The sequence below is a fragment of the Centroberyx affinis genome, unplaced genomic scaffold, assembly GCF_046629955.1.
Source record: "Centroberyx affinis isolate AG114_WGS23_722 - 3 ecotype Tasmania unplaced genomic scaffold, CSIRO-AGI_Caff_v1 ptg002006l_1, whole genome shotgun sequence".
Taxonomy (NCBI): domain Eukaryota; kingdom Metazoa; phylum Chordata; class Actinopteri; order Beryciformes; family Berycidae; genus Centroberyx; species Centroberyx affinis.
The window spans coordinates 1-15842 of NW_027280349.1; the positions used below are offsets into that span (position 1 = coordinate 1).

At 49.6% G+C, this 15842-nt stretch overlaps 1 protein-coding gene across 1 annotated transcript; it reads left to right on the forward strand.

Annotated features, from left to right (window-relative positions):
* Positions 1-44: 44 nt before the first annotated feature.
* On the forward strand, positions 45-15549 carry LOC139653938 (serine/arginine repetitive matrix protein 1-like; the record flags this gene model as incomplete). Its single annotated transcript, XM_071530949.1, has 12 exons — positions 45-405; positions 2655-2757; positions 5998-6126; positions 6609-6722; positions 6831-8291; positions 9138-9266; positions 10145-10484; positions 11112-11314; positions 11524-11669; positions 13566-13665; positions 13774-13825; positions 15416-15549. Coding segments are annotated over 12 exons (3272 nt in total), but the record flags the coding sequence as incomplete, so codon positions are not given.
* Between the last annotated feature and the right edge of the window lie 293 nt (positions 15550-15842).

Consider the following 15842-nt stretch of genomic DNA (forward strand, 5'->3'; position numbering starts at 1 on the left):
GTCTCCTTCCTCTTTCTCCTCCCTGCCGGTGGGAGGAGGAGGAGGAGGCGGAGGAGGAGGGGGCGTGGCCTCTGGCGAGGGGGAGGAGCTTCTCTCCAAGCGTCTGAAGCTGGAAGGTCACCAGGCGATGGAGCGGCTGAAGATGTTGGCTTTCCTCCAGCGGAAAGACCTGACCTCCTTCCAGCAGGAGGTCAAAGGTCACCACCTCCTCCTCCACCATTATGCGTCATCGGCGGCGGCGGCGGCGGCGACCGCCGGGCTAGGAGGCGGGGCTTATGACAAGAGGACCAATGGGAGCTTGCGAGGAGCCTCGGTGTCTGGGAGCGTGTCCCACGGCCCGCCAATGGGAAGGAGCGGGAAGGAGAACATGGGGGAGGAGCCTGTGGATATGAGCGCCAAGAGGAGGTGAGGGGGGGAGGGTGAGGGGGGGAGGGGGAGGGGGGGAGGGGGGGGGAAGGGGGGGATTATAAATAGCAACAAACACTAAACATAAGAGCAACGTTAATTATTATTAACGAAATAATGAAAACTAGGTGTAAAAAAACATTTTTCGTTAACTGAAATAAAAATAAAAACGAGGCTTTACAAAAAAACGATAACTAACTGAAACTGTGTTGTGTGTTTACAAAACTAAAATAAACTAAAATTATAGAGAAAATGTTTTTGTCTTTGTCAATTAATTTCATACATAATCCTGGTATTTTGAATTTTTGAATCTCGCCCCTGACAAATACCCCATATTACAAAAAAAGACTAAAACTAACACTGAAACTAATAAAAACTAAACTAAAACTAAGCATATAAAAAATAAACTAGCAAACCCGCTTTAAAAACTAATTAAAACTAAACTGAAATTGAAAACAAAAATGAAATGAATGAAAAATGCAAAACTATAATAACCTCGCATAAGAGAAGCGCAACCAACAAAATTAATAATTGTATTAGTCCAAAGAATATCAGTTTAGTCCAGTCCAGTCCAGTCCAGTCCAGTTCAGTTCAGTTCAGTTCAGTTCAGTTCAGTTCAGTTCAGTTCAGTTCAGTTCATAATGTAATTAAAATAAAAAATGCACTTGGGGCTTTCTTGCTAATCCAAATCCAATCCTGTGTTGAGTTTCTAAAGAAATGATCCAGTGAATCAACCAGGACAGGTCCGGTCTCAGAGGGAGCTGGTCCATCAGACGGAGTTTTATCTCTGGTTCGATCAATCAATCAGTCAATCAATCAATCAATCAGTCAGTCAGTCAGTCAGTCAGGTGACAGAAGGCAGGAAACATCAACCCAACACGAGGCAAACTGACCGCCAACAAGACTTTAAACGACTTTAACAGGATTAGATGGTCTCTGAGTCTCCATGATGGTCTCTGAGTCTCCAAGATGGTCTCTGAGTCTCCATGATGGTCTCTGAGTCTCCAAGATGGTCTCTGAGTCTCCGTGATGGTCTCTGAGTCTCTGTGATGGTCTCTGAGTCTCCGTGATGGTCTCTGAGTCTCTGTGATGGTCTCCCAGTCTCCGAGATGGTCTCTGAGTCTCCGTGATGGATGGTCTCTGAGTCTCCGTGATGGTCTCTGAGTCTCCATGATGGTCTCTGAGTCTCTGTGATGGTCTCTTGAGTCCCACTGACAGGCAGAACCTGGTCTCCTCTAGATCTGCTCCACCTCCTCCGCCATGTCTCTCATCACTTTGTGTCTTTTTTTCTGTCTCCGTCTCACGAGCTCTCCCAACATGGCCTCACCTCATGATGACCTTCTCCCTCCATGGAGATCGTCTCAGGAAGGTTTGAAGCCACAGTTCCTCTTTCAGCTGATCCGCGTCCTTCCAGTTCATTAGCAGGTTTTTAGCTGTCATGCATCCGGATTTGCTCTTTCCATCGTGTCAGACCAGACTCAGCCTCAGCAGGGAGTCTGCAGCTGCTGGTCTAAGCTCTTGTCATCTCCCTCCTGGTGTTAGCCTACAAGACGACTGAGGCCACGCCCCCCCCCCCCCCCCCCAAACCTCCAGACCATGATTCCCTTCACTCCGGCCTGCGCTCGGCTGCTATTGGTCGACTGTCCTCCCTTCCATCGCTCTGCCGCCCGACTCTTCTGCTCTTCAGCTCAGTCAGAACTGCAGAGTCACTGAAAACCTTCTGACTCTGACTCGCCCTCTGACCTCTGACCTCCACCTACCCTGACCCCTGACCCCTGACCCTTGACCCCTGACGCTGCATATCCCCCAACACACACAAACACACACACTAGTAAAGCACTTGTTGTTGCTATGTCTTTATGTTATTATGTTATTATACACCTGCAGCACTCTGAACTATGTGGCTGCTCAGCTGGTGACGCTGAGGAATGTTCACTAATTTTACTGTAAACTAACTGTCAGTCGCTCTGGATAAGATAAGATAAGATAAGATAAGATAAGATAAGATAAGAAAAGATAAGAAAAGATAAGAAAAGATAAGATAAGATAAGATAAGATAAGATAAGATAAGATAAGATAAGATAAGATAAGATGAGATGAGATGAGATGAGATGAGATGAGATGAGATGAGATAAGATATATTTATAATAATAAAGAGGATCTGCTAAATGTGTGTGTACAATTAGAACTACACTGTTTGATTACAGTGTGTGTGTGTGTGTGTGTGTGTGTGTGTGTGTGTGTGTCAGTGATGTTGACAGACAGCGCCGGACGACGTCTCCAGATGTCATCATCCTGTCGGACAACGAGGCGTCCAGTCCCTGCCGACCGGACACCCTGGACGCATTCAAGGTGTGTGTGTGTGTGTGTGTGTGTGTGTGTGTGTGTGTGTGTGTGTAATGCAATAGGTCAGTACATGGGGAACAGGCCCTGGGTCAGCAGTGCCCTCTAATGGTTCAATAATTGCTGGAGTATACGTATATCCAAAGTGTCTCTTTAAGGGAATTTCAGATATAATCTATGATCCAAGTAGACGCAGGATCATGTTTGATCTTCTCTCTCCATCACGGGGTCACAGGGTCACAGGGTCACGGGGTCACAGGGTCACACCTAGTTTCCGGTTTGTTCAGCTGGAGAGTTTCCACACCTGTCTGTGGTTTGGTCAGCTAAAGTTCAGTTTAAATCAAAAGAAGCCTGAGGAAGAGAGACAACAATATCTTGACATTAACGTTAGCTAGGTAGCTAACTTAACGCTACGTTAACAGAGGGTCGACTACACAGCTAACAACAAGCTAACAACAAGCTAACAACAAGCTAACAACAAGCTAACAACAAGCTAACAACAAGCTAACAACAAGCTAACAACGCCTACGGTGATAAAAGCACAACACTGACCAGCAACATTCAGTGTGTCCGGCTGATCTGCTCCCACAAACTGGCTTTTCTGTCTCTGTTGTGTTTCTGTGAGACAGATCACACAGATCACACAGATCACACAGATCACACAGATCACACAGATCACACAGGAGCACAGATCACACAGGAGCACAGATCACACAGATCATACAGATCACACAGATCACACAGGAGCACAGATCACACAGATCATACAGATCACACAGATCACACAGGAGCACAGATCACACAGGAACACCAGAGCCTTTCTGAAAAGTTCAGAGATTTTCAACTAGAAGCTCGGAGCGGCCGCACAAAAAAGTTGGAGCGCTCTGAAAGAAGACGCTGAGCATACGCTCTCTCCTCATACGCTCTCTCCTCATACGCTCTCTCCATACGCTCTCTCCTCATACGCTCTCTCCTCATACGCTCTCTCCATACGCTCTCTCTCCATACGCTCTCTCCTCATACGCTCTCTCCATACGCTCTCTCTCCATACGCTCTCTCCATACGCTCTCTCCTCATACGCTCTCTCCTCATACGCTCTCTCCTCATACGCTCTCTCTCCATACGCTCTCTCTCCATACGCTCTCTCCATACGCTCTCTCCTCATACGCTCTCTCCATACGCTCTCTCCATACGCTCTCTCTCCATACGCTCTCTCCATACGCTCTCTCCTCATACGCTCTCTCCATACGCTCTCTCCATACGCTCTCTCTCCATACGCTCTCTCCTCATACGCTCTCTCTCCATACGCTCTCTCCATACGCTCTCTCCATACGCTCTCTCCTCATACGCTCTCTCCATACGCTCTCTCCTCATACGCTCTCTCCATACGCTCTCTCCATACGCTCTCTCTCCATACGCTCTCTCCTCATACGCTCTCTCTCCATACGCTCTCTCCATACGCTCTCTCCTCATACGCTCTCTCTCCATACGCTCTCTCCATACGCTCTCTCCATACGCTCTCTCTCCATACGCTCTCTCCTCATACGCTCTCTCCATACGCTCTCTCCATACGCTCTCTCTCCATACGCTCTCTCCATACGCTCTCTCCTCATACGCTCTCTCTCCATACGCTCTCTCCATACGCTCTCTCTCCATACGCTCTCTCCATACGCTCTCTGCTCATACGCTCTCTCCATGCGCACTCTCTCCATACGCTCTCTCCATGCGCTCTCTCCTCATACGCTCTCTCCATACGCTCTCTCCATACGCTCTCTCTCCATACGCTCTCTCCTCATACGCTCTCTCCTCATACGCTCTCTCTCCATACGCTCTCTCTCCATACGCTCTCTCCATACGCTCTCTCCATACGCACTCTCTCCATACGCTCTCTCCATGCGCTCTCTCCTCATACGCTCTCTCCATACGCTCTCTCCATACGCTCTCTCTCCATACGCTCTCTCCTCATACGCTCTCTCCTCATACGCTCTCTCTCCATACGCTCTCTCTCCATACGCTCTCTCCATACGCTCTCTCCTCATACGCTCTCTCCATACGCTCTCTCCATACGCTCTCTCTCCATACGCTCTCTCCATACGCTCTCTCCTCATACGCTCTCTCCATACGCTCTCTCCATACGCTCTCTCTCCATACGCTCTCTCCTCATACGCTCTCTCTCCATACGCTCTCTCCATACGCTCTCTCCTCATACGCTCTCTCTCCATACGCTCTCTCCTCATACGCTCTCTCTCCATACGCTCTCTCCATACGCTCTCTCCATACGCTCTCTCCTCATACGCTCTCTCCATACGCTCTCTCCTCATACGCTCTCTCCATACGCTCTCTCCATACGCTCTCTCTCCATACGCTCTCTCCTCATACGCTCTCTCTCCATACGCTCTCTCCATACGCTCTCTCCTCATACGCTCTCTCTCCATACGCTCTCTCCATACGCTCTCTCCATACGCTCTCTCTCCATACGCTCTCTCCTCATACGCTCTCTCCATACGCTCTCTCCATACGCTCTCTCTCCATACGCTCTCTCCATACGCTCTCTCCTCATACGCTCTCTCTCCATACGCTCTCTCCATACGCTCTCTCTCCATACGCTCTCTCCATACGCTCTCTCCTCATACGCTCTCTCTCCATACGCTCTCTCTCCATACGCTCTCTCCATGCGCTCTCTCCTCATACGCTCTCTCCATACGCTCTCTCCATACGCTCTTTCCGCATACGCTCTCTCCTAACGCGCTCTCTCCTCATACGCTCTCTCCTAACGCGCTCTCTCCTCATACGCTCTCTCCATGCACTCTCTCCTCATACGCTCTCTCCATGCACTCTCTCCTAACGCGCTCTCTCCTCATACGCTCTCTCCATGCACTCTCTCCTAACGCGCTCTCTCCTCATACGCTCTCTCCATGCACTCTCTCCTAACGCGCTCTCTCCTCATACGCTCTCTCCTCATACGCTCTCTCCTAACGCGCTCTCTCCTCATACGCTCTCTCCTAACGCGCTCTCTCCTCATACGCTCTCTCCTCATTGGGAACAATTGAAAAAAGATGCTGGCACTCAGAAAAAAACGCTATATGGACACTCAGCCTAAGATGAATTCATCACAATGAACGGTCAGCATTTGGAAACACCAACACCAGAGGAGAGGGAGAGGAGAGCTTAATGTTCGGTGTGTGAGGAGGACTGTGTGATTGACAGACATGCTAACGGTTGATTGTGTGTGTGTGTGTGTGTGTGCAGGGCAGGAGTGTGGAGGAGTGTCAGAAGGTGATGAAGATGTTGGAGGAGGAGTTACGACTGGAGGAGGCGCGGCTGGTTCTCCTGAAGAAGCTTCGCCAGAGTCAGATCCAGAAGGAGAACCTCCAGAAGGTCTGCTGATCTACAACATATAGATCTATAATCTGTAACAGATCTATAATGGTTGACTGTTGGGATGTGAGGTGGGAGTCTGGTCAGGCCAGAGAGAGCTGACCCACAAAAACAGCAAGTGGTTTTCATACTATTTATTTTATCTGATTCATATGAGGAAACACTGGCCAGTCAGGCTCAGGATCAATAGATCACTAATATTTACAGAATATGATTAACCCATCTGTGACTGTTTGACCAGAATCATATTGAGCTACTTTTAATGTTCAGGAGTTAATTCACAACACTGAGTGCAATGCTTTCTGACAAACCTGCTGGCTGTTTAATGCCAACTCCTGTCCTGCAGTAACAGGACAGAGCTGAAGAGCCAGTCTGCTGGAACACAGTCTGCTGGCTCCGTGTCTGAGAGGGGAACAGAAAAGACAGAGGAGCTCATTACTGTTATTACAATTAATTACTATTATTGTTATCGTTATGATCAGCAGAACTCCCCGTCAGTCCAGACTGGATCTGTTCATGGAGGACAGACCTTCAACAAGATGTCTGTCCGCCCCGGCAGCCACACCGCCGAGAACCAGAACCTCCGAGCCACTCAGGTACTGTAGGTGCCAACACCTCCAGAACAACACCACCAGAACACCTCCAGAACACCTTCAGAACACCTCCAGAACAACACCACCACAACACCTCCACAACACCTCCAGAACACCTTCAGAACACCACCACAACACCTCCAGAACACCTTCAGAACACCACCACAACACCTCCAGAACACCTTCAGAACACCTCCAGAACAACACCACCACAACACCTCCACAACACCTCCAGAACACCTTCAGAACACCACCACAACACCTCCAGAACACCTTCAGAACACCACCACAACACCACCACAACACCTCCAGAACACCTCCAGAGCACCTCCAGAACAACACCACCACAACACCTCCAGAACACCTCCAGAACAACACCACCACAACACCTCCAGAACACCTCCAGAACACCACCACCACAACACCTCCAGAACACCTCCAGAAAACCACCACAACACCTCCAGAACACCACCAGAACACCACCACAACACCTCCAGAACACCACCACAACACCTCCAGAACACCACCAGAACACCACCACAACACCACCAGAACACCACCACAACACCACCACAACACCACCAGAACACCACCAGAACACCACCACAACACCACCAGAACACCACCACAACACCACCACAACACCTCCAGAACACCTCCAGAACACCACCACAACACCACCACAACACCACCAGAACACCACCACAACACCACCACAACACCACCAGAACACCACCACAACACCACCACAACACCACCAGAACACCACCAGAACACCACCACAACACCACCACAACACCTCCAGAACACCTCCACAACACCTCCAGAACACCACCAGAACACCACCAGAACACCACCAGAACACCTCCAGAACACCTCCAGAACACCACCACAACACCACCACAACACCTCCAGAACACCTCCAGAACACCACCAGAACACCACCACAACACCTCCAGAACACCACCAGAACACCACCAGAACACCTCCAGAACACCACCACAACACCACCACAACACCTCCAGAACACCTCCAGAACACCACCACAACACCACCACAACACCACCACAACACCTCCAGAACACCACCAGAACACCTCCAGAACACCACCACAACACCACCACAACACCTCCAGAACACCTCCAGAACACCACCACAACACCTCCAGAACACCACCACAACACCTCCAGAACACCACCACAACACCACCACAACACCTCCAGAACACCTCCAGAACACCACCACAACACCTCCAGAACACCACCACAGCACCACCAGAACACCACCACAACACCTCCAGAACACCTCCAGAACACCTCCAGAACACCACCACAGCACCACCAGAACACCTCCAGAACACCACCAGAACACCACCAGAACACCACCACAACACCACCAGAACACCTCCAGAACACCACCACAACACCTCCAGAACACCTCCAGAACACCTCCAGAACACCACCACAACACCACCAGAACACCTCCAGAACACCACCACAACACCACCACAACACCTTCAGAACACCTCCAATAACACCTAGGATGACTTTTACATTCACATTTACATTTACAGTCTAAGCATTTAGCTCACACTGTTATCTGAGTGAAACAGTATAATAAGCTTCATTTATTACAAATATTCATGTGTCTGAAGAGCAGCGTCACCTGCAGATGAGAAAAATATGAGAACATGAAGGAAAGAAATGTGTGAATTTACAGCATAACCAACAGAAATTCAAATGTCACTGTGTTTTTTTACTGTAAACTCTACAGTAATACTGAATTGGCCATTATTATAATGTTTGTGGCATGATTTAAAAAAAGTTAGTTTCCGTAAATCTATATATGGAGTGATCAGCTGAGCGTTCAGGCCACAGGAGAGCGATGCCCCCTAGTGTTCAGGAAGGGAACTTTGACTCTGGAGAGTCAGACAAGGAGAGAATTACCTTACATTTACATTTACCAGAGGTGTGACCGAGTCCCAAGTCTTGAGGCTCAAGTCTCAAGTCAAGTCCCAAGTCTTGAGGCTCAAGTCAGATCAAATCAAGAGTTCAGTATCAATTTAATATCTTAAAGAAAACTAAATATCTAGGACTTTTCAATGCAATATGGTTTTAATAGGATAAAAACTTGGTAAGAGCATCATGAGTTTGATTTCTATAATCAGTTTCAACTTCAATAAATTCAATCATTCCATACAAATTCAGAAAACAGAATTTAAATTCAGTCGTCTGCTGGAAAAAATCTCATCACTTTCAATCTAAGTCATTTACACAAAGACACAAAATTTGCATATCTTCTCAGGTGTTTGTCTGGTGGTTGATGCTCCACTGCTGACCTCAGTGGATTCTCTCTAGATAAGATTCAGATTGATGACTAGAACATTAACTGTGTTCTCTGTGACGTTCCTGTCTTCAGAGCCACTCGGTGATCCGGTCGGGTTCTAGCAGCAGCGGGTCCCAGCTGATGCCCCAGCGGGGGGCGGCGCCCGGCCTGCGCCTCGCCGCCGGTGCCAACGCCAACGCCAACGCCGCACCCGGCTACCAGGTACTGCAGCAGGCTGAGCTCCATTTGGTTTGACTGGGAACTGATCATTTCATCACTGATCCATCTGATTGATTTGGTGTTTAAACAGTTGTTCTCTCAAGCGTGACATCATTTTTTAGCCCAAATAAGGGATTGTGGCCCCGCCCCCTTTCAGTCTAATGTGAAAATGAATAGAGGTGTAACATAAAGCCTTTAACTCTATCCAATGCTAATATTAACTATTTCTGCTTTCAGGTTCCTCTGTTGTGCATTTCTTTATTAGTTGAGCTGATTCTGATGAAAACGATAAGCGACCTCCACACCATCCTGTTAGATACAAATTCAGCAAAGATGCACAAAAGCAGACGCATCCAAACCAAAACCAGGTGCTGGACAGAAAAACAGGCAATTATTACAAGAGTCCACACACTGGAAATGGCTTCAGTGGCGTTTGTTACCATGTGGTGTTTCCAGCATGTGCTCTTCTTCAGGTGTGAGTGTAGACAGGTCACCTGACAGGTCACCTGACAGGTCACCTGACTCTATAGGTAGATAGAGACGTAAAGTGAAATGTAAAAACCCAAACAGCGCACAGATAGTACACACAAGATATAAATGGCAGAAAAAAAAATAACAGTACATGAAAATTTACCCAACAAGTCCAACAATAATGGACAATAAATTACACAATTATAGGCATCCAATAAAGTACAATCTGCACCAGTTAGATATAAGATGACTGGAACATCAGGTCAGTAAAACTCATTTAAGAGGAAAGAGAAGAAGGTCAGTAAACGTCAGACTCCATCTTGTAATAACAGATAAAAATTCAGCAACATGTAGAAATATATAATAAGTTTGTCTCTAGTGTTATTATCTGTGACTCCTCCAACCAGCAGGTGGCAGCCTCCCAGCGCTCCTCCTCTTCCTCCTCCTCTTCCTCCTCTTCCTCTGCTGCTGCCTACATGAATCTGGCCCAGATGCAAGCCTCCTCCGGCGCCTCCTCCGGCGCCTCCTCCGGCGCCTCCTCCGGCCCGGCGGCGGCCATGACAGACCCGACCAGCAGTCAGGCGGCGGCGAAGCTGGCGCTGAGGAAACAGCTGGAGAAGACGCTGCTGGAGATTCCTGCTGCTGCTCCTCCTGCTCCTCCTCTCCTCTTCCTCCCCTCCGCCACAAACCCCGACTTCATCTACATGATCGGACTGGAGGAGGTGGTGCAGAGCGTCCTGGACAGCCACGGTAGGGAGCAGGGAGCAAGGAGGAGGAGACGAGGGAGCAGGGCGTAGGGAGGAGGAGACGAGGGAGTAGGAAGTAGGAAGTAGGAGGGAGTAGATGGCAGCAGGGGGCATTAAGGAGCAGCAGGGGGCAGCAGGGGGCAGCAGGGGGCAGTAAGGAGCAGCAGGAGGCAGCAGGGGGCAGTAAGGAGCAGTAAGGAGCAATAAGGAGCAGCAGTTTTCAGTTCACTGAGTTTCTGTGTCGCTGCAGATTGTCAGTGTCTTCTTCCTGCAGGTTTGGCTTCAGGTTCAAGTTCGGGTTCAGGTTCAGGTTCAGGTTCAGGACAGAACCTGAACAGGTTCTGAGGCGGGTTGCCAGTCCGGTCCGTGTGGGACCAGCATGACTCCTCTTAGGGTTAGGGTTTGGGTCCCACTTTGTTTTTTATTTCATCCAGCAGTGATGAAATAATGAATATTATTATTCAGAATAAAATTAATAAATATGATTTGTCAATCTTTAGGCTGGTTGCTCAGACATGGATCAGTGTGTGTGTGTGTGTGTGTGTGTGTGTGTGTGTGTGTGTGTGTGTGTGTGTGTGTGTGTGTGTGTGTGTGTGTGTGTGTGTGTGTGTGTGTGTGTGTGTGTGTCCAGGTAAGCTGTGTTTCCGTCTGTCCTGCATGGAGCCGTTCTGCTGCTCCCAGTGTCAGACCGACTTCACCACACACTGGAGGCAGGAGAGGGGCGGGCGCATCCTGTGTGACACCTGCATGACGTCCAATCAGAAGAAGCTCCTGAGGGCCGAGCACACCCATAGGCTGAAGGACGCGTTGGTCAAAGCGCTGCAGCAGGAGCAGGTCTGACCGCAGATCAGCTGATGTCGGGTTTCAATTTGTTCATGTTGAACTGTTGGATTCAGAAAGCGAATTTTGAACTTGGATGGAATCATGGCTTGTGTTTGTTGTGCTAGCATTTATTTCTGTGTGTGTGTGTGTGTGTGTGTGTGTGTGTGTGTCTGTGTGTGTGTGTGTGTGTGTGTGTGTGTGTGTGTGTGTGTGTGTTCCAGGAGATGGAGCAGAGGATGCAGCTGCAGGCGGCGCTCTCCTCCAGCCAGTCGCCCCCTAGTGGCAGCAAGACAGAAGCTCTGAGCCGACTGCACACACACAGACAGGTGGGAGCTGCCTGTCACTCACTCTGCTCTCATCTGCAGAAGTCGATTTGTACACAGATGTCAGGGGGGGCGGTGGGGTGGTCTTATGGGGACAGTTTGATAGTGAGGAAGACAGCATGGAGGGGGGGAGCAGCTGTTTACCCTTCTGTTTATATTGTAACAGCACAAAGGTGATTCTACACTCAAAAGACAAAAGACAGGCATGTTAGGGATGTTAGGTCAGATCCTCCTGCCAAAGCCCTGAACCGAGGCTCTGGCCTCAGAGCTGGAGCTGGTCCTGGGCCCCCTGGCCCCCTGGCCCCCTGGCCCCTGGGCCCCCTGGCCCCCGGGCCCCCTGGCCCCCTGGCCCCCGGGCCCCCTGGCCCCCTGGCCCCCTGGCCCCCGGGCCCCCTGGCCCCCTGGCCCCCGGGCCCCCTGGCCCCCGGGCCCCCGGGCCCCCTGGCCCCCGGGCCCCCGGGCCCCCTGGCCCCCTGGCCCCCGCACTGCTCCTGCTGCTCCTGAGCAGGAGGGACGGGTCAGCTGCAGAGGATCACAAGGTGAGCAGGAGCTCCTGGAGGTTTGGTAGCTACACATTTAAAGTTCAGATGAGGTAAAGTAGACAGCCACATATCCTTCACTCCCCTTGCCATGCTAGATAACAATAGTTACAGTAATTTCATTTACAAAGATATGAAAAGATGTGAAAATTACAATATTTCTGTCAGTTTACTTTTATATTTAGTTAAATTCAGTCTAGATTCTTCTTTCTCTACATTTTCTCACAAACTGACAGCTCTGCTGCTCAGATTAAACTGTCTGTCATCTGATTGTGTGTTTGTTTAATGTGTCCCGGCTTCCCGGTTGGGTGGAGCTTTCTGTTTTTAAGCACTGTGATTGGCCCGAAGGTCCAAACACCGCCCAGCCGGCAAACTTTGCTGTTAAAATGAAATGAAGTTGTTCTGCGTTCTGTTTATTGTTTCAGAACCAGAACGTTCTGTTGTCACGTTCAGCCTGGATATTCTGCTTTTTTCCTCTGTGAGAAGGTTTGGGCTAGTCCAAAAACATCCGGCCGGCCCACGGGAACGCGTGTGCCCCCCCCCCCCCCCCCCGGGTCTGCTGAAAACTCCAGATGCGCTATATTCTCTAAAATGATTAGATATCAATAAGTGACTTACACATTTATTGATTGAATGATATCTTGCCATAGAGACGGATGAAGGAGGGGGGGGGGCAGTTTTACAAAGGGGAAGATTTTATTTTAGACAATTATTATTTCAAGGGGGATGGCATCCTCTCACTGCTTATCTGTCTGTCTCTCTCTCTCTCTCTCTCTCTGCCTGTCTGTCTGTTTGTCTGTCTGTCTGTCTGTCTGACCATCTGACCGTCTGACCGTCTGTCTGACCGTCTGACCGTCTGACCGTCTGTCTGTCTGTCTGACCGTCTGTCTGACCGTCTGACCGTCTGTCTGACCATCTGACCGTCTGACCGTCTGTCTGTCTGTCTGACCGTCTGTCTGTCTGTCTGACCATCTGTCTGTCTGTCTACCTGTCTGTCTGTCTGACCGTCTGACCGTCTGTCTGTCTGTCTGTCTGACCGTCTGTCTACCTGTCTGTCTGTCTGACCGTCTGTCTGTCTGTCTGACCGTCTGACCGTCTGACCGTCTGTCTGTCTGTCTGTCTGACCGTCTGTCTGTCTGTCTGACCATCTGTCTACCTGTCTGTCTGTCTGTCTGTCTGCCTGTCTGTCTGCCTGTCTACCTGTCTGTCTGTCTCTCTGTCTACTTGTCTGTCTGTCTGTCTGTCTGTCTGTCTGTCTCTCTCTCTGCCTGTCTGTCTACCTGTCTGTCTGTCTCTCTGTCTACTTGTCTGTCTGTCTGTCTGTCTGTCTGGCTCTCTCTCTGCCTGTCTGTCTACCTGTCTGTCTGCCTGTCTGTCTGTCCCCCAGGCAGGTGTCTGTAGTTCTGTGCGTGGCGTTCTGTCCTCCTTCTCCTCCCAGCTGACTGCAGCTGGGAGCATCATGGCGTCCGCCACCAAGCACAGCAGCCAGGCGGCTAGTACCGCCCACCACCGACCACAACAACAACAACAACAACAACAACAACAACAACAACAACAACAACAACAACAACAACAACAACAACAACACCAACAATTACGACACCAACAGCGACAGCAGCAGCAGCAGCAGGACAGGCGCAGGACGCTGTACAGTCTGCCAGGTGAGGCTGGATGGAGACGCTGCTCCCCTAAACCCCTAAACCCATAAACCCCTAAACCCCCAAACCCCTAAACCCCTAAACCCCTAAACCTCTAAACCCCTAAACCTCTAATCCCCCAAACCCCTAAACCCCCAAAGTCCAGTGTTTTATGGGAGTGTTGTGTAAATACTGGCACACAGATCGGTTTTTAACGGCCTCCTCCCCCTCAGCTGGTCTAGTTCCCGCCCCAACAGCTGTCAGTCATCTTGATGAGCTGTCATCCAGGCTGAGGCTCAGGACACGCCCACAGGAAGTGGTTTACGCCCCAAAACACCTCAACATCACTGAAAAGACAGTTTCAGGAAAACAGATTAGCCTTTATTCATTCCTTCTAGAGCTAAACTTTTCTTCAGACTCAAACTCAGTAAATCCTGCACACTGACATCTATTTTTTAACAAAATCAATTTTCTATAAACAATTTTCATTCTAAACAAATTATAATGAGAAAAACTTGTGATGATATGAATCGCAGTTTAAATTGTAATTGTAACATTCTGTCAAATAATCACAGTTAGATTTTTGTTGATATCGCTCAGCAGCTTTTCTGTCGGCTGCAGCTCTGCCTCCGTCTTCCTCTCCGTCTTCCTCTCCGTCTTTCTCTCCGTCTTCCTCTCCGTCTTCCTCTCCGTCTTCCTCTCCGTCTTCCTTTCCGTCTTTCTCTGTCTTTCTCTCCGTCTTTCTCTCCGTCTTCCTCTCCGTCTTCCTCTCCGTCTTCCTCTCCGTCTTCCTCTCCGTCTTTCTCTCCGTCTTCCTCTCCGTCTTCCTCTCCGTCTTCCTCTCTGTCTTTCTCTCCGTCTTTCTCTCCGTCTTTCTCTCCGTCTTCCTCTCCGTCTTCCTCTCCGTCTTTCTCTGTCTTTCTCTCCGTCTTTCTCTCCGTCTTTCTCTCCGTCTTTCTCTGTCTTTCTCTCCGTCTTCCTCTCCGTCTTCCTTTCCGTCTTTCTCTCCGTCTTCCTTTCCGTCTTTCTCTCCGTCTTCCTCTCCGTCTTCCTTTCCGTCTTTCTCTGTCTTTCTCTCCGTCTTTCTCTCCGTCTTCCTCTCCGTCTTCCTTTCCGTCTTTCTCTCCGTCTTCCTTTCCGTCTTTCTCTCCGTCTTCCTCTCCGTCTTCCTCTCCGTCTTCCTCTCCGTCTTCCTCTGTCTTTCTCTCCGTCTTCCTCTCCGTCTTCCTCTCCGTCTTCCTCTCCGTCTTCCTCTCCGTCTTCCTCTCCATCTTCCTCTCCAGAGTTCAGATCTGATGTTTGCAGACGGGAGAAGAAACGTTCTGCCAGACTTTTGTTGTTGTGAGTTTGGTGACTTTCCCTCCCATACAAGAGGGAACTTTTATTTCTCTTTTTTATTTCTCTCTCTCTCCCTCTCTCTCTCTCTCTCTCCCTCTCTCTCTCTCTCTCTGTCTCTCTCTCTCTCTCTCTCTCTCTGTCTCTCTCTCTCTCTCTCTCTCTCTGTCTCTCTCTCTCTCTCTGTCTGTCTCTCTCTCTGTCTGTCTCTCTCTCTGTCTGTCTCTCTCTCTCTCTCTCTCTCTCTCTCCCTCTCTCTCTCCATCTGTCCATCTACAGGTGTGAACATCAGCTATCTGAGTCCAGCCAACATGGCGGCTCCCAAGTCCTCCAGCATGGCCGACCGACAGAGAGAATACCTGCTGGACATGATCCCTCCTCGCTCCCTGTCCCAGACAGACAGACAGAAATAAGCCCCGCCCCTTCCCCTATGGAGCATATACACCCCCCACCCCCACCCCCCCACCCCCACCCCGAACGAACCAATCAGAAGAAAACAATCACCTCTTCATCTCTCCTGCTTGGTTTTGAGAGCCAAAACTCTTGGGTTCTGCAGTACGGAAACAGAACCATCATGGAGGTGAAGCACTTCTCTTTCCACACTTTTATTGTTTTCCTTTTCTGACACTGACTGTCTGTGGCTGGTGTCCGTTCAGCTTGTTTGAAGCCTGAAAGTCTGAACTCCACTTACTGCATCTGTTTTGAG